Below are 19,573 nucleotides of genomic sequence, written 5' to 3'. Positions count from 1 at the left end.
TATCGTGCTCTTATTACATAGATTTCCATCTTACCTAGTAGCTCTACATTCACGACCTTCCGTACAGAATTCTGCAATTGTTGCTGCCATGTAACATTGAAATAAATTTTCTTGTACTGCCGACCACTAAAAGGTAAGAATTTTTATATCAAAATATGTAAACTAATATAAATTATGTATAAAGGAAAAGTGCAAATTAATCAAATACGGAAATAAAGTAATCCTTTTTGTGGAATGTCTTACATAAATATATAACTTGATGTTGTTAAAAAAGACAATTTTATCTTTGTATCTCGCAGACTAGTTTCATTTGCTAAGGTGGAGCGTTTTACACAAATGCTCTCGCAAATATCTACAACGTCCTATATACCAAACAGGAGAAGGGTCAATTCCCGAGGAAAACATTTGATTAAAATTGAGATCACTAAACATTAGATGTTTGCATGATTAAAAGTCATTAGTAAAATGATAATGGCAAAATAAAAATACAAGACTTGCAACTGAAACTGCATTTCGTGTCTCTAAAATTACAATTAAAAAAAGAATTAAAATTTTAATTTCTCCAAGGTTTTAATGTCACATGAGGCTTCTTGTAATTTAATTAAAGGATTTTGCTGATTCACGTCTTCTCGTTTTACAATGATACTAAAATACCTAATAGGCAGTAAGTGCTGCCTATACAAGTGTGAAATTCATGAAAGTCACTGTCGTGACTGAAGAGCCAATGGTTTAAAATTTTTCAGACACACATGAATTGCAGCTATTTTTGTTGACCCGCGAGATAATAAGAATGAATTTCAATATCAGTAGCACATGCACGCGGCTTCATTTTCCATACTACTTTTGTGAAAACAGTCATTTATAGATATAATGTGTTGGTATAACATATGCTCAATCTCTATCATTTGATTTCCAAATTTTTTGCTAATTGAAGAATGATATATTTATCAGCCGGTTATTGCATTAGAGAAAATAAAAGAGTTACCAACACCCTGAGAATGTAATAAATTTGATGAATGCATCTTCCGGCATTTTAGATTGTTGTGTGTTAAACACAGAAATCAGAGGTGGATCAAAGGTACACGCTCTCACGAAAATGTAACCATTAATTTATATATGATATCAATTGTCTGTCAATTTTGCTTGGTAAATATGAACTGTGTTGCTTAAGCCTAGTTTTCACAAGCAACATGAACACAAAGAAAACAAAGCAAAGCATATTCTTCTAAGGTTGAAGGAAACAAAACAAAAAAGATATTCTTTTAAATTTGTCTTTGTTTTATCTTTCGATTATGTCAAGTTGCAATGATTGTGCTTATTCTTATGTCGATGCTTGTTTCAAACGCTTCACTGCACTCTTCTGTATTTTGTTTTGTCTTTTCTTGTCCTTTGCTTATATTGCTAGTATAAAAATCAGGTTTTGACCTGTTTACTTACAAGAATAGACTGTTTGAGTTTTATAACTTTATGTGGGGGATTAAATGACAAAAATGCATGCTTTTCCTTTTGAAATTAAACAAAAACACTACAATTTGATTACCAATGGGGTAATTTACGTAGCGACGGCTTATAGCTATTTATTCATTAATATGTAAGACCGTTTTAAATTTAAGAAAATATCCTCACTTGATCTGCTGTGAAATTAAGAACAGCAACGATAACAGTATTATTATTTGCAGCAGCAGTAGCTGGTGCGGCTAATGTGGATGTGTTCACCATTAGATCAAATTTCGTTTCCGTTTGAAGTTCTTTAATTTTGCTCATCAAGATCCCAGCAAGAAAATTGCGTTGTATGGGACTATTCCGTGGTGGAAGGTAGTTAACAAAGAACGTATATGTAGCATCGGCGCCATCTTGTACTGGAGAATCTTTAAGACGAATCACTTGTGAAGAGTAAAATGTTGACTGACTGTTAAAGGTAATAATACAAAAATCATGTCATGTAGTGAAAGAATGTATAATTACTAGGAAAACGGCAAAAAGGGTATGAATCAAACCGACTTTCTCTGATTAGTCAATATATATATAAGCTATATAGAATGTAATTCTATTGCATATGTGTGGCCTTTTTTGTTTTTGAAAACCTTAGGATTAAAATTCGTGGTCTTGGCTTGATAGGTCATCACTCTCTCCGAGTTTAATTTTTCTATGCACTTTTTGAATCAATCAAAGAGTGCATTTAACGATTATTTCTTCAAATAGGACATCACAAAACTAAGATTGTTTTTAAAGATTATATATGTCAATTCTCACATAAAAATAGCCATGCTAAAAGTTTAAACTTAAAGCTTAAAGTTAAAATTCATTGCATATAAGTACTTACTGTATTTGATGAATAAATCGGCAAATATGATAGTATAGAGTATATCAATCAATGAATTTAATTTAGGAAAAGACTTTTATTGTCAATCTTGCACTAAGGAATTTCGCAATAATAATCAATTATCATTATCGTCTTAACATTGTTAAGTTTTATCAAATCCTTCATCTTATATAATTAAAAACAAACATTGAAAATTCAAGTTACCTTTCAAATACACATATAGCAAAATTATCAGAGAAATATTTCGTTATTTGGGAGGCGATAGCTTTTCGGAACTTGTTGTCTTGAATTGCGCTCCACTACAAATCAAACAAAGGTTTGTTTAGAAAGAGTAAACAAGGCCTTCAAGGAAGACCATGGCTGGGACGTTAATTGTGGTGAGGTGAATTTGTTTATTCCTTTGTGCCTCGCTGATTTCGGGTGCAACTGAATACATGAACTAACCGCACCCAAAATTAACGTTTTAGCTACGGCTTTTGGTTCAAGGCAAGCGGAAGTAAACCGAGAAGTTTCGAAGATCTGGGTAACATAAAGTTTGAATATAGAAAATAAAGGCAAAGGCTTGCATCTGGTAGAAAGTGATCTGTCTCATGACGTTTGAATAGTTTCTTTTAATTTCATAAAATAGAAAGTTCATTGAATAGAAAGGTTTTTGTGCATGCATTTTATTGCTACATGATACTTGCACACCAATCAACAGAAGCCACTTCCGACTTTAAATTATTTGTGTTTTTTTTAAATTTTTTAGCACCATCAGTTATTTGTTGTACCTGATTAGCTTTTGTGCTTTTGATCTTGATTTGAACTGTGTTTCTGGACTGAAGTTTGGTTGGTTCAGGAGGAGTGGAAGGTGCAAACGATGTTTGAAGTGAAAATAAGAGCCTTGATAACGATTGCATTGCACCCAACTCAACCTTTACAATAGACGCAAGGATCTCCCGTGTGATAGAATTGTTTTGTTCAGGATAGTTAACGTAGAAACTATAATCAATCTCATTGGCATTGAATTGAGTGGGTGTTGTGCTTGAATTACGCTGGATATCAGCAACGGTAAACGACGTCGATGTGCTACAAGAACAAATAAAGCCTTTACAAAGGGACAATGGTTATGCAAGATCACGAGCAATGAGAGGCAATATAGAGCGACTAGTCACATCTTTAGTAAGCCTAAATAAACTTGGATTGCTTATTGACCATGTGCCCATGATACTTTGTGATAGGATTGACGTCGGTCTTCACCATGTTAACCATGCTTATTACAATTAAGTTATAGGTAAAAGTGAATTGATGCATTGCCGAGTCTCATAATTTACTATTGTAATATAAATAGAAGTTTATCCATTCAGCTAACTCACAATTTCAACTTGCTCACGTTTTAACTCTGTTTGTATTTTTCAGTACAAAAAACAGATTCGTAGTTAAAGCTCAAAATTTAATTTTTTCATGGTATAACTTCATCGTTGAAAGTAGAAGAAACTGCGCGTACACAAGACACTGACAGGTAATAATATACATATATATGTTATATACCGGTTGGGAGGTCCGTACGGAAAAATATTTTCACTCGTTGTCAAAAGCGTCCCGAGGCCCAATTTTAAAAGTTTGCATTTCACTTCGTAAACAAATACATTGTGAAAAAATAACAGTTTTAAGCCCTGTAGGTAAATATCGTAAAAAGCTGGCCGCTTAAGCAGCCAATCAAATTGCTATAAATAAAAAATATCGCTTTGGACTGCTAAATAAAAAACAAAATAGTACAACGTGTTAACCTGCTGCCGCGAAAACATTATTAACATAGCTATTGTCTACAAATCGTATAAAAAACCGAACAATTTTGGGTTAGTTACATGAATTGATCTGCTCCGGTTAACATGGTTGAAAAGTATAGGTCAGATATGGTCATGTGTGGATTAAGTGGAGTAGTCAAGAGTTGGAGAACTGTTCTTGACGCCAGTGGTTAAGTGATTAAGGAATTTATTCAGTATTAGCTTTATAAAATACTTTGAGATATTTGTCGAATGTCATTTCGTTTTATCGGTTAATGTACTGAGAAATTTTGTACTTGGCCTACAAAAATTTGTAATTACACAGTACAAATGTCCACTAACTGCGCTGTTAATAATATTTACTTTGAAGTATTTTCCGCTATGATTAGTTCATTGCAGTACAGTTTTTTGCTGTAATTGCCCAGCAAAACGTGTAATTGCAATGTGTAGCTACACTGTAAAAATACGTAATTGTTCTGTAGAAATGTGTTATTGTATTGTACATTCATGTAATTGCACTGTATAGGAATAATTGCACTAAGTAAACAAATACTTTCACAATTGAAATTGTTTGAAATTGAAAAATAGTTGTTGGTGAATTAATTTCGCGATGTTTTGCAAATTTAGGGAATCTTTTTTCTGGACAATTTGGCTAGTTTAATAGGATCATAAAAACTGAACACATGCATCTACATAATTTTAGGCTGTATTCAAAATATGTCAAATTGTTAAACAACGCTCTTCATACCCATTCTGTACTTGGCAATCTATGTTATTTGAACTACAATACTCGGTAATACGTGGGGCAATAGCAGTTGCTCTCAATCGGCGGTCGATCAAGTAGTTCCACTAAAGAAGAAAAGATTTTTTTTAAATCCGGTGCACATTTCATGTAAATTTGAAAATATACTTTAAATTTCATAATTTAAATGGATGCAGTTTCTAACTGACCTGGTTCAAACTAAACTCGATTCTTATGACAACACTGTTAGACATTTGTTCAGAGCTAGCAAGTGGTGGGTCCAGGGGCTTAAATGAAGATCGTATTTCAACTTTTCGTGACAGGGCATCCTCTAGAGGTGTTTCAGCTAGTATTGATGCAAGTGTAAGACGAGGAAGAGGCTTTTGTGAGTTTTTTTGATTGACATAAAATTGGATATCAACACCTTGCCCATTCGCACGTGGATAGCCTGGTGTCCGACTAACTTGTCCTTCCTGGAAACTGTCGGAGCTGAAAAAAAGAAGTAGTGAGAAACTTGAGATGTAAAAAGACAGAAAGATTTAATTTTTAAAATAATTTACTTCAAATGTCAGTACGAAATAATTGAATACAATTTAGTGAATTTACAATTGTCAAGTAGTCTCACAAAACGTGGCTAGATTATAGAATACCCGTCTCTCACTATCCACTTATTCAATATGCCTCGTTTTTTATACTTCGTTCTCTATATTGACCATTAAATGATACTAAATGATACTAGATAAATATTAAGTAAGAACTAAATGATATTTTAGTTTAAATTGACTATTATGCTTTACTATGTATGCGGTATCCTTGAATTTGTAAGGGTGACTTTAGTGAATGATACAATCGCGTGTGGCAATGATAAAAAAAAAACACCGGTAAATAATTAGTTTTGAATGAGTTGACTCACCCTAGTAGAAGGCAATCTTGAGAACGAGTGTAGTTGTCCCTTTCACAATATTTATTAATAGTGACAGCCACTGCTCTTCTGAAAATTCTGTCGTATAATGTTGTCCACTAAATATGCAAGTTATATATTAAATACGATGATTATTGCTTGAAAGGGCAACAAGTACTCTTTAAAATGCGTAACCGTATACTTTTTAAATAGTTATTTATTCATAACATGATTACATTGTTCCAGTGCGACAAACCAATCCCAACTACCGTGCTATACATTGATATGTATATTACATGACACGCATCACTAATTAAATTTCATGTCGGAAGGCGGCCGTATTGAACAGTCCCACTTCACGAGGGTGACATACAAATTATATCAATTTCTGCTGCGAGAAGCGTCTCTTATGGAGCATTGACAAAACTGTTACGTATTAGCTTTAACAAGGTGTAGTAAGCAGTTGTACTATTAAGAAAGGATTTATTCCAATATTTTCGTGACACCATTTGAGAGATACTATCGCGATAGAATGCTTCTAGGTTCAAGTTGAAAGATTTTTTAGGGTGTATTAGTACAATACGCTCCAAAATTCATCGTGGTTCTTTACTAAAGATTGGTATTATGAGTGGGACTGTTCAATATGGCGGCGCATCTAATTATAGCAGTCTACTTCCGGCTTCAAATTTTTGCACTAACGTTATTGGGAATGCACGACCATGTAATATACATATCAATGGCTATACCCCGTGCATGCTACGTAACATAAACTTGTGACGTCAATAAATGCAACATAACACTATTTTCTACAACCACGTTTAATACCTGGTTCGCTGCAAAATTGGAAATGGTTAGCAAGACGGTGTTATTGAGTTGTGCTGCAGATGGTGGTGTCACATCTCCAAGTAGTGGTGTGTTAACAATTAATGTCAGGCTTAGAGCGGTTTGCAATTTTTGCAATTCGGTGAAAACAATTGATCCTAATGTTGCTCTGTTCATTGTACCATTTCGAATATCTTCTGGATAATCAACATAAAATCTTAGAGTGACGTTGTTTCCAGTGTTATTTGGATAACCAGGAAGTCTTTCCACGTTAAGTACACTAAGCTGCAAAGAGTTTCTATAAGTGTGAAAAAATATGCCTCCTAAGATTTTCGTTCCGCCTTTGAAGGGCTATTTTTTAAATGGACTTTTAAGACTATTCTCTTAATTGTTTTGGAATTTCGCATGTCTGCAATCTCGTTTTAAAGTTAGAAAGAAAAATCATATCAGTGTCACCATCGTTGTATTACGAATTTTTATTAGTCATTACTCATAAACCACTCATTCAATCACATGTCTAATTACCACTACACGAAAGAGATACTCACTGCGACACGCCACAATCTTGAGGACGTAGTTCATTCTCGTTGCAAAAGGCATTAAGTAAATCGGCCACCTCTTGTTTGAATTTGTCGTTTATCTCTTCTGTGTACTGAAGAAAGAAATTTAATGCAATATTTTTAACTACGGCAGATTTCACGTTTATATTATTAATTTTGGAGATTTTGTAAAACTTCTTACATTTGAGGTCTGGAAGTTGACGATTGTTATTTCCACAGCATTATTTATTTGTTCGTTGTTTGCCTTAGGTGGTGGTGGAGCACCATCAACCACAACATTTCCGTCTTGAACTATAAAACAGTCAGATGGTTAATTTTTAAAGTTTATTTCTGGATAAAACTTAATTTATCATTCGATTTTCTTGAGCTCACGTTTTTCGACTGTTTTTCATAAGTACATTAGTGGATCCAGAGAGAGCTATCATTTTCTCAAACTTTATCAAAAATGCATTAAAGTATTTTGGCATCAGAAAAATTACTCTTGAAGAGTAGGAAAGCAGATTCTTAATGCCTCAATTTTGAGCGTTTGATTATGCAAAGATATTCAAAATCTAATATGATTTGAAGAGGTGAAACCCTGTTGTGCATTGTAGCTTGATTTGACGTAGCTTACATTAAAAACTTAAATTTCAATAGAGTAGAAGTTTTGTAAAAAGGGACAAATGGTAGCTTGCTAAAAACGCGCAATTTGAACATATTATGTGGCAGACTTTGTGTTTTTCATATTGTCTAAATTTTGGTGCAGTGCACAAGAGAGTTCAAACATTTACTTCGTTGAATTCAATTATATTTTGAACCTCTCGTTTTTTTTGCCCAGGCGGTTGACGATGAAACTTTACAAACGGAATCCGCGCTTTTCAGATTCATTTCGCAGATTGTTTTTACTTTTCGATAAACCAGACGATGCCAAAATACTAAGACGTGAACACGTTTACCAGAAATTTTGATAAAATGATGGATTTCTAGACTTTATAATTTTTTTTTTTTCATACACTTTGTATTTAGGTGCCCAATTTTATATTTATGTACAAAATCACTGATTTTAAATTTTCAAAGAATAAAATTTCACCTATATCAAGTTCTGGTAAGATGGTATTTGTGATGGTAGCTATTTGTGATGGTGTTCATATAATAAAAAAGTGTCTTTTAATAAGAAGTAGCTACTTACATACGCATCTACCATTTTCCAGGACTAAGTTTAATCCTCTTGAGCATCTACATCTGAAGCCACCAGGGAGATTTTCACACACTTCTCCGGTTCCATTGCACGAAAAACTGCCCATTAAGCACTCATTAATGTCTTCAAAAAAAAATGGAAACAACCACCAATTTGTATAAAGGAAAATACGTTCAAACGTATTTTCCCTTGGTCTATATGACACTTTTTGCACTTTCAAGTCTTTGCTGTTGCAAATTGTAAACACAACTCACTTATGTCAAAGAAAATAATTCATTGAAGAAAATATGCCATCAAAAATCTTGGAAATATTGCGACCTTGAAGACTAAAATGGTTTGAATCCATACATCTGACATATCTAATTTACAGGACAACTTAACAATAACCCATACCGAAGGGTTGCCCATTTGGATTTTTTGAGTTTCTTGAATATGGACTTTTTGAAATTCTTTCGAAAGGAAAAATTGAAAAATTCAATTTTTACCTTTTTTAGTCCATTCCAATTCTGCTGCAATATTTTTCTATTACTACGTGTGTTGTCCTTGACTTATTGTCAAAGTTGGGAAGATTGTAATGAAATACAGATTTAACCCCGTATAGTTATTTTTGCATCAAATTGTTTTAGACTCTGCAGTAAGACTCGTTGGATGCTATTAATTTGAGTGAAAAATAATGCTATAGAGAAGTATTCTACTTAATTTGACAATCGTAGTTTACAAAGGGTCTTGTATCAGTTTTATGTATCGCGTTGCTAAACGTTTGTATGGAAGTTAGTGCTAATTTAATAAATGAAACTGTAAGTGTTAATAACTATGTCCCATCTACAAATTTAGAGTAATTTTAATAAATTCACCAACCTTCGCAATTCGTTATTCCTGTCAAAGTGTATCCAGGTAAACATATGCAATTGTAACTTCCTATTGTATTTTGGCACCTTTGGGAGCAGAGGTTACTTCGTGGATTTGTACATTCATTAATGTCTAAAAAAATATAGTAACAAAGCATATAGTCACATATAAAGCATAAATTTTTTGTGTTAATATTATTCAAAAAGAAATAATCAAAGAACTCTAGAAACAAAAAAATTTAAAGTAGTAAATTGCTTAACGAAACAATTTTTATCGAAATATATTTTTTGCTATGATCCTTAATCCTTTCAGCGCATAACGAGGGGGCCTCTGTCAATAGAGTTTTAGCTGTTGGCTAAATGTTCTTATATTTATTAATTTATGACTACATCCGCAGCTTAGTTCATTTAGCCACATTCGTTTAATAAGCCACAGCTTAGGTCATTTGCCTTTACCACTTACTAATAACATGAAAAAAAGTTCTATGTTTGAGGTAGCTGTCCTATGGAACTCTTTGCCAACTGACTTGAGAGAGTGTCTCTTTTGAAAAAAATCGCTACTCATTGGTTGTAAATAGCGTATTATGTTTTTAAGTACCTCATCTTCTAGATTTTCATGTCAATCTTTTATAGTACTATTTAGTATATACATCATCTTATGTATTTCAGTTACGTGTTGCAATTATGGTTACACTTTAAATTCTGTTTATATTTTACACGCATATCGTAGAAACCAGCTTTTTCTGACGAGTGACGATACCAGCGTGGAAGAATAAAGTTATCTAACTATCTATCTAGTGTTTACACAATGACAAAGCAATCATTTTGCACTTGCATTTTTGGTAAGAAAAAAATTATATTAGCTACTTTTTCAAGGAATACGCCTCTCTTGATCCCTTAACACAAATCAAATATCTATTTCAGATATTGCATCACATATTTTACTCGATATGAACACATAAATGTTAACCAACAAATCCACTAGGTGAAGTATTTAAAAAACTGAGGAGCTTGCTTGTGTCTGACTACAACCATAATTATAAATTGTTTAACACACCTTCACACGTTTTCTCGTCAGATTGAAGTAAGTATCCAGAACGGCACATACATGTTTCTCCTTTTGAACTATCAAAAAAACATTCTTGCGAACAATTGTGGTTTTCGCTGCACTTTGTTTGAGCTAAAAATGATAAAGATGTGGATTCTTGAACAACGAAAAAATTTTTAACCGTTGCCTGTTTGAATTCGAAATGATAATTAAAATATCAGAATATGAACAGTGGCGCACGAAGGTTTTAATTACCTATACAGTTTTGCAAATTATTTGGATCAACCACGAATCCAAAACGACAACCACAACTGAATGAGCCAATGTTATTTCTACAAATCTGAGCACAATCATTTGGTCTTCTGCATTCATTAATGTCTAGATTAAAAGAAAGATGTGATCAAGTTTTTACAATTTGTCTTTACCTTTGGTTTCTAGATAAACTGTCACAGCTGTACATTAATGAGCATTTTATTGAGAATTTAAGTCATGAAGAAATTTTATATTCACCATTGCAAGTTCTTTCATCCGAGTCTAAAGTAAACCCATTCATACAAGAACATTTAAAGGAGCCTGCGTTATTTGTGCAACGTTGATTGCACCCACTCACACCTTCTGTGCACTCATCCACATCTAAACGAAAACACAAGATGGAAAACAAAAACTACATTTTCACATAGCGGGTTGAGATACTCTTAAATTTCCAATCCCATTCGTCATTCTACTCTCTATTTCAAAATGCCTTTGAATTTTTCCATCAAGTCACGAGATAGCGCACCAATCAAACTATATCTTGGATTGTTTGACGTAACGCACTCTGATTAACATAATAAGTTATTAACCGGCTTGACAGAACGAAAATATTTTTCGGACCGACCTAAACTTTAAACAATGTAATTATTTTTTTTTCATTTTTATGATGGAAAAAGTTCACGTTGTGAAATGGCCGATGCGTTTTGATGTTGAGACTAAAATTGACTACAAATTTCACTTCGTTTGGATAATAAAATTTACGATCGCTATGATAACTAACAACTAAATACTTTTTTCTTTCTCGTTGAACAATTAACATCGCTTTTAAATCAATTTTAAAAATTTAAATTTCACTTTGTAAACAAATACATAATATGAAAATAATATGACTTTTGGACTACGGTCAAGATATGGTAAAGCTGCCCACTGCTGCAGCCAATCAAATTGCAGGAAATCAAAAAATGTAAATTACCACATGGGAAATGGTTTTGGGGTGAATTTCACCAGTCCAGCTCGAGTGGCTTAGGTGAACGCATTAAAGACGTCTTTTTAATTATATTTTGACCGTTTTCACACTACTCGGATATTTTTTAATCAGAAATACTTTTGTTGAAGATCAGATTCTTGTTACAATAGTTTCAGGGTCCACACGTAAACTGACTACAGTGTATGGATACATTTTACTTTCACGGAACTTGTTGTGATTTTATCCATGATAAGCACGCCCATGCTGAACACATGCATGTATGTATTTAAATAATATATTTAAATAATATAACAACGAAAATCACGTAAGTGCAATCTCACATGTGGCAATATATTATGTATTAGTAAATCATGTTTCATTATCCTTGTCATTTGTGACACTCACGCTTGAAACAAGCCAAGAAAATTTTATAGTTGTAAGGGCTTCGGGTTACTCACGAAATTTATGTAATCTTGCCTTGCAAAGTACGTAATATTCAATTTCAAACTCCAGCTTGTTTTTGGTAGCCAGAGAAAAAATGGACGGACGAAGAAAATCTGAACCCGAATCTTTGAAAAGGAGATTGCTTTTTAGTTTAGGCTTCAGTGAGATCTAAGCACATAATTTTAGTATCATACATTGAGAAAAACGTCAAAATTATGTTTCATTAAAAATAATGAAAATGCAGAATATAATAAGCAGACTCAATGCATTTTAAAAGCTGCTAATTTAAGGCTTCAACTTTTACTTTTCCATCATTTTGCCATTGCAATTTTCTTTCAAAATCTTTCAAATTTAACACCAGACATATAAAATGCACAGCTATTTTTAAAGATTTTGATAGTTGTTCATTTTTTGATAACTAGAAGCACTCGAGTCTCGACAACTAATCAATTAAGCTTCTTACCAAGGCAAAATAATCCGTTTCCTTCATATCCACTGGGACAACCGCCACATTCTGGACCAGTTGGTTTGTTGGTGCAAGTAACCAAGGGATGACAGGGTGGTGACAAACCACCTTCACAGAAATCTTGGATTGATTCACAAAATCGACCAGTGTAGCCCATTTGACATGCGCAAGACATTATAAGAAATGAAGATTTAGATGCAGCTACTTCGTCGGATGTTGCTGCAGGTACAAAACAAGCACCATTTTGACATTTACAAAGTTGGATAGCTGGATTCAGTGTTGCCGATCCATTCTTTGAATCAGTGACAATGAATGTAAGACCAACCTAAAAAAGTAAACTCTGATGAATTTCATTTTTAAAGAAATTAGAATGACTGACACCAAAACAGTTTGTTTTTATTGTATCGACCTGTAATTTAAAATAAATTTAAAATATAATACCACTTCGTCAGATTGAACATTCCAAGTAAAATTTAAATGCTTTGCAGTTTGGGTAAAGTAAGACCCATTGGGAAGAGAAGAAATTGCAAAAGACAAAGCATCACCATCAGGATCTTCTGCTTCTAACACCAAGTTAAATGTTTCTCCGAGAGTTACGTTGATAGTCGATACATTTCCAATGAAAAAAGGTAGCCGGTTTTCTAAATGTAGTGTAAAAGATTATAAACATGGAAAGAGATATCTTTTTTGTAAAAATATAGATTCATACGTTGAGCTGTCTTCATACAATCGTCCTCAATTAATTAACATGAATTTGAAAGGACAAGTTCTATAGCGGATCATTTCTTTGTTTGAATGTATTTCATAACTTTCAGAAAAGGATCCAGTTCGTAAATTTTATTTCAATACCAACCTGCTTCTTCAATTTCATTGTTTATTGTGGTAATTTCATCGATTGTTGACTTCCCAATCTCCACGTTAAGTGTTGCACCAATATCAAAGAGGCAAGTAACATCCTCACCGCAAACTTTATTAGCCTCTTCTTTTAACGTGGTATCGGCATTAAGACTATTCAATGCTTCATTAATAAACACAGGTACAAAGTTTGGAGGACACCTGAAAGCCTCATCATTTTCAGATTGGTAAATTACTTCGTTGTTTGGAACTCTCCCTGTAAATTTTAAGATTGTGCAAGATTGCATCATGATACAAAACTTGTCAAAGACCACTCTGATACAAAAAATGTCAAAGAAAAAATTTCCTTTTGTGCAAAACGCACTTACACAATTCTCCAAAGTTATAGAAAATTTGTGAATCACTAGCTTCAATTGGTAAAACTGTTCCATTGGGAAGAGTAAATTCGTCTTCAATATCATCATTCCATTTCCCAGCGAGTCCTAGCGATGAGTTTTTATATTCTTGCAGCAAAGCAACGACAAAAGTAAAAAATGTACCATTTGCTGCTACATTTATTCGTACTCCATTCCCAAGAGGTGTTGAAATTTCGAACGTATTGTTAAGATAAGATAAAGAAATGCCACTATCAAGTAAGGATCCATTTTGTGGAGGAAGATTGACTTCAGCCTTGTTTACTTGAAGATTAAGCCCACCTTTATAATTAAAAGGAATTTTTGTCAGGTTTTCCAAGTAGAAAGTATTTTATCATAACAGAAGAAAAATAGATCATCAGACTTTCAATTATACGTTTTTTGAAATTTGAAGCTAAGCTTTCGACAAATTGGAAAACATTGGCATTTTTCATGCTTATGAAAATGCTTCAGTTCTTTTAAGGAGACAAAATATCAGTATACTGAAGCACATGTTTTCATAGTATTTTGCTGAGGGCTAATGATTCTTAAAATAACTCGAAGTATCATTAAAGCTTGAAGTAGAAAATGTTTCACAATCTCAATCATATTATTTATAGTAATCTGCATTATAAATACGATCATCATAACTATGATTATAAATATTATTGTGACTGGGTTTGTGGCTATAAATAAACATACAAATATTGTCAAAATTACGTTTATTATTACATTCATCACATGACTATCAGCAAAGTCATGATCAAGCGAGGTCTGTGTTCACAAACACCAACTACCCGAGGTCAACTGCAATCAAAGATTATCGATCAAGAAATAATGATAAAGAAGAGAACCAGCAAGGCAAAACTAATATTATCACAGAAACTCTAAAAACCTTCCAATGTTTCCAAAAACAGAATCTGTGATCGTACAAATTAATAAGTGGTCAATAGAGAAACTAGAAACACGACAATCGTACAAGCAATCGAAGCACTAGATTAATGATTCAATGATTTGGAAAGCAAAGGACAAATGCTCAGAACTCAAGACCATGATAACAATTTTAAGATATACGTACAACCCAGTGTTCTTTCAAAAAGCAACTGTCAGAACAAATCATGGAGGAAAGTAGAACAATAATTGAACAATTGCGAAAGTCATCTTACAAGTGACAATGTCCTTCATCGTACACTAATTGAATACATGCAGTTTACTAAAGAATGGAATTTTGAACATTGACTCTCACATCCATATTATATGAATCAACTAATAAGGATTGCCATTATAAATCCTTATTTTAAAGTGAAATTGTGAGTCTTTTATTTGTTGGTGGAGGCTTATGAAAACCTGACTAATCCTTACACGTTCAATATTCACTGTTATTATCCAAACGTTTTTTCTATCATTCCACAAGATTTTATTGTATCTTTCATATACTATGACTTACACACCTGATACATTCAGATTAACCTGAATTGTCTCTGTTTCACCTTCTTTTATTGCGATAGCAGTAAAACCTGTAGCGTTCAGTACAAAATTCACTCTTGACGTTCGAACTTGAACCACAAGGGAGCTTTTATTGTTGCCTGAAAAATTATGTTGGTTTTCATGATGTACTTTTGTGCCTCACTTATGCAAAGGATAAAATAAAATTTTATTTTCTTACCTGGGATATTTCCTTTAAAATATGTGTACCAACCACAGCCATTGAAAGTGTAGTTTTTACGATCAAGTGTGACAAAATGAGGATCACCATACAGAGAACCTGAAACATATTGCAACAGTTGTAACGTTTGAATAATTTCCGCTTAATGTTTGTTCGTGTACAAACAAAAAGTGGAGTAAATATACTTTCTTGGGTTAGTTATGAGGAGATTTTAAAAAGAGTGCATATGGGTAAGCTTTTTCAATAAAGTCGTTAAATTTTCAAATCATGTTCAAATACAATTTCTATTATTGCTTTGCTTTTATGTACTAACTTCTAATTTTCACTTTTTGTAAAAAAATCACTAAAAACCAACCATATTAGCTTATTATATAATCATTTATTATAGCTCTTTCAATAGAGATTAGTTTTCAAATGAAAGTAGCTGTTGAGAAGCACAAATAAACAATGAATATAGCATATGTTTGTTCGTGCTACAGTTAAAGTTAAAAATGCATAATAGTTGTGTACCCCACGTTGTTGGAAACGTCCAGAGGGAGTCATTACATATTGGGCGGACGCTATAAAACAACGAACATGATTCTTGGGTGCTACTAATGTTGGTGCAGCATTCTTGGTAGCGATTCTCTTCTTCTTGAAATTTCATAAAATCATGTCTTGGATGAAACTGATGCCAGTGCCCTGGACCAGCATTTATTAGAGAACTCGTGCTTAGGAAAAATGACTGATATTGATTGGTGATAAAAGACTGTTCGTATGAAGATTTGTTACCAAGAAATCTATAGCAACACTCATCCGCACTGTTTCCTGTTGATATTTGATCGCTAAATATGCAGAAGTTTTCAAGCTCAGTTGAAAGCCCTGCCTTAAATCTACGGTAGTTTGTAATAAATTTACTTCCTAAACTAAGAAAAGCCAGCTGTAGATTTGGAGCACAAGGTGTTGAGCAATTCCCCCGTCTGATGTTTTCTGCAACCTGTTCATTAACCCATCGCCTACACGTTTCTGCACTTGTAAGAGGAGCTTCAGTTATCTTCAAACTCAAATCAAACGCAATTTCTCCTCGTTTTCCTGTTGTGGGATTCATGTAATCATCAACTGTTTCCGCATTAACTGTTCCAGAGCTGCATGTAAATAAAAAATCATGTGTTTTTTTTTAACTATAAACGTGTCTTAACGATCCAAATCGTCGTTTTATTTAAGCAGTATTTTAAAAGCCAGTGCTAGATAAAGAGAGAGTTTATTTATGTCTACTTTTACTTACGTTCGAAAATTCTCAAAATTTTCGTTATCTGAATTATAACCAATCACAGGTAAGTCACTTGCTCCAATGAAATTAGCATAATCCATTCTAAATAGTAAACACATAATGTGGGATGTGAAAAAATTTACGATTTGAATGGATTAGTGGCCAAGTGTAGTTCAAATACTCAGACAAGTCAACTATCTCGTAGAAACTATACCAAAATAATACTGGAAACGATATTGTGTAAAATAGAGTTGACACCTGAAATGTTATGCTAATCACTTTACCTAAAAACCCCAATTGACCAGTCGATATCTTTATAAATATACAATGTAACGGCTTTGCTATCGGCAGTGTTGGCCAACAAGAGTTGGAAAGCATTTTCCTGGAAGAAAAAAACATTTCGAATAATGTTGTTGATTTATCAAATCCAATTGCTTGATGACACACATATATTCACTTAAGCATTCAAAATATCATAAATTTTTGCCATTTTATGTAATATTACTATTGATATTAACTGTATTTGAAATTTCAAGCGGAAGAAGAGAGTGTAGCTACTCCCTCCCCACTGAAAAATCATCAATGGATGCCCACAATTCTAATGACCAATGCCCTACGACTTATTAATTACTTATATTAGTGTTTTGCCTCTTACTGAAACAGCAAAGTAATTTATATTTATATAAGGCAGCTGGCAGGCCAGATATTTAGTAACCACATATGACTCAGTGGCGTAATAAACTTGTTTACTGGACTAAGGATACATATTCATATATGCATGTTTTAATACGGAAAAAAAACATGCGTGTTGACAATATGTGCCTGCTCCGAATTATGGGGCTTAAGCCATGCCATTGATTTAATTACGAATTTGCGATGAATAAAATTTTACCAATTGATTTGCTTTTAATGTATAGTTAAACATTAGTTATATAAAATTTAGAGTAGTTTATCAAATTTTTTAAAGCAATTTATCAAAACTTAATCATGTTCGTCAAGTAAAAATGTTTTTTCATAAGCTGAGAGCACAGTTGTAGAAAATATATGATATGCTTATTGCTATATATCATAGTTCTCCGATTTGCAGTTTTTTACTGGTCGACGTATTCAAGCAATAAGACCATTACTAGTATTTTTTCATGTAACTATTGATGCCTATTACATAAACCTATGGTGATCTAATCATGCATTCATTTGTTTTCAGAAAAAAAGTCAACTTACTCCGCCATAGGTGTTATTTAAAGGTTGTTTTGGTTTAAGGTTCTCCCAAGTCACAACCACCCAACTTGCCGTATACTCTGTAGTGTTTAATATTTCCTTTGCTGCGCTCTCAATCCTCTCAAACACTTGAAAATTGTTCATACGGTTTTCATATGACCTGTAATAAACTTTTGAAAATCCCGTTTGAAAAAATTTTAAATCAACAAGCGACCAATAGGGCGCAAGTGATTCTGAGCCTTGGTTTTGACCACTATATGTCCCAAAATTTCGAGGATTCACTGCATAAGATGGGTTGTTGAACTTAACTAATCCATTAGCACAAACCTGAAATAAAAATAAAAGACGAATGAGAATCATAAAAAAAGTAGTTAAGAAGTATTAAATCACTTGTGGTGGTAAACTCATTGCATCTGTTTAATTTGATTCGTACATAAGCTCTCGTAAAGTCTTTGCCTTTAAAATTGAAACCAAGCTGTGGCAAGTTCACTGAAGCACATTCCGCGCGGTTAGATTAACGTCAATTTGGAATTGTAACGGTGCATCCATACTGAAATTAACTAGTCGACCTAAAAAACACACACACAACACTCACAATCATTCGTGAGCTATTATTTTACAACACTGCATGATTAATGTACGAGAACATTGGAAATGTTTTGCTGTTATATAGATACATGTCATAGTAAATATAAAAAGTGGCCAATTATTGTTGAAACATTGGTGAAAGGATCTTTTCTAAATGTGTCCTTCCATTGTTACTTAAGACTCATTCAAGGGCGCATACAGTGCTCAACTAAGACAACGACATGAAAACGACGATATTCAACACAAACTTATTAAATGATCCTCAAATCAAAGACTGAAGCTTACTTACCATCACCAAGTCCTTCCTCTATAGAACCTTCATACAAACCACTACCCACTTGACCTTTATTAACGAAAACACGATAAATATTTCTTTCTGAGTAAATTTAGTTTGGTAATGTCTTTCACCAGTCGCTATGTTTTACGAATGCGTGTTTTTATAAATTTATAATCTAAACGACTAGAGAGCTGCATGCTTACAGTTCCATCTGCACTTGCCAAAATGCCCTTGTATATAAATCACGACCTACGCTAAAGTGGATCCGTCATGCAAAAAATTTTCTATCACACAAATATAAAATACAAATTATTGTAATCTCTTTGCACTCGATCATTAGTTCGATATCGTTTATAGTCCGTTTGGCTAAAGTTGATTCGCCTCATGACTGCATATAAGCCTCAAATACAGTGTTGGGAAAGTGAAAATATTAAAGTGAATATATTTCAATCTCGGCTATATAGTGATGTGTCTGGGTATATCATCATAAGCAGAAAAATTCGATGAAAAGAATCTAAAATTTTCAAATCATTTCATTTTACGAATAACGCACGCACGAAAAGAGTATTTTGTGGTTCAATGGCACGTCAAAATTATCTTTTGGAATGCGGAAATTCACAGTCTATTATCTAGATAGGCATACTGCCAGCAGAAAATCAAACTTTGAAAAATTTATGAGAGTATGTAGCCATAAAACTTTATTCTTTAATATTAAGGAAAGTTAGGTGTACATGTCTCCGTGAAAGTTGACGTTTAAAGCCTAGAAAACTATTCATGGTCAACTTATTATTATTAAAGTCATTAGAAATATCTTAAACAGTAACATGTGATTGTTGTTGGTATCATTCGAAAATTATTATCTAAAATCTATGTGTGAATATGATACATATATGATATGACGTATTGAGCTCTCTCTTATTGAAAAGCACTGAAGAAAAATGGTCACTCATTCCAGACATTCTCAACTAGTTGCTTAAATGTTCTTAATTTTAGCTCCATTTAAATGATAATT

At 33.1% G+C, this 19,573-nt stretch overlaps 1 protein-coding gene across 2 annotated transcripts in view; it reads right to left on the bottom strand.

Annotated features, from left to right (window-relative positions):
• LOC124445696 overlaps positions 1 to 17,750 on the bottom strand; it is a 30,632-nt gene extending 12,882 nt beyond the window's left edge. For both annotated transcript variants that reach the window (XM_046996445.1, XM_046996446.1), the window contains exons 1-25: positions 17,700 to 17,750; positions 16,763 to 16,860; positions 16,494 to 16,580; positions 15,740 to 16,353; positions 15,230 to 15,328; positions 15,015 to 15,149; positions 13,540 to 13,866; positions 13,170 to 13,427; positions 12,758 to 12,957; positions 12,314 to 12,641; positions 10,698 to 10,820; positions 10,443 to 10,565; positions 10,197 to 10,319; positions 9,150 to 9,272; positions 8,283 to 8,414; positions 7,296 to 7,405; positions 7,103 to 7,206; positions 6,558 to 6,852; positions 5,745 to 5,851; positions 5,041 to 5,320; positions 4,838 to 4,938; positions 3,094 to 3,391; positions 2,528 to 2,622; positions 1,627 to 1,909; positions 35 to 126 (exon numbers count right to left, since the gene is read on the bottom strand). In XM_046996445.1, the coding sequence (XP_046852401.1) occupies positions 35 to 126; positions 1,627 to 1,909; positions 2,528 to 2,622; positions 3,094 to 3,391; positions 4,838 to 4,938; positions 5,041 to 5,320; positions 5,745 to 5,851; positions 6,558 to 6,852; positions 7,103 to 7,206; positions 7,296 to 7,405; positions 8,283 to 8,414; positions 9,150 to 9,272; positions 10,197 to 10,319; positions 10,443 to 10,565; positions 10,698 to 10,820; positions 12,314 to 12,641; positions 12,758 to 12,957; positions 13,170 to 13,427; positions 13,540 to 13,866; positions 15,015 to 15,149; positions 15,230 to 15,328; positions 15,740 to 16,353; positions 16,494 to 16,579 (4,436 nt within the window). In that variant the 5' untranslated portion in view covers position 16,580; positions 16,763 to 16,860; positions 17,700 to 17,750. The remainder of the gene's footprint in view (positions 1 to 34; positions 127 to 1,626; positions 1,910 to 2,527; positions 2,623 to 3,093; positions 3,392 to 4,837; positions 4,939 to 5,040; positions 5,321 to 5,744; positions 5,852 to 6,557; positions 6,853 to 7,102; positions 7,207 to 7,295; positions 7,406 to 8,282; positions 8,415 to 9,149; positions 9,273 to 10,196; positions 10,320 to 10,442; positions 10,566 to 10,697; positions 10,821 to 12,313; positions 12,642 to 12,757; positions 12,958 to 13,169; positions 13,428 to 13,539; positions 13,867 to 15,014; positions 15,150 to 15,229; positions 15,329 to 15,739; positions 16,354 to 16,493; positions 16,581 to 16,762; positions 16,861 to 17,699) is intronic.
• Positions 17,751 to 19,573: the final 1,823 nt, after the last annotated feature.

The sequence above is a fragment of the Xenia sp. Carnegie-2017 genome, unplaced genomic scaffold, assembly GCF_021976095.1.
Source record: "Xenia sp. Carnegie-2017 unplaced genomic scaffold, XeniaSp_v1 HiC_scaffold_22, whole genome shotgun sequence".
NCBI lineage: Eukaryota > Metazoa > Cnidaria > Anthozoa > Malacalcyonacea > Xeniidae > Xenia > Xenia sp. Carnegie-2017.
The sequence above is the reverse complement of the archived record's forward strand: the minus strand, read 5'-3'. Positions and strand labels throughout refer to the sequence as shown.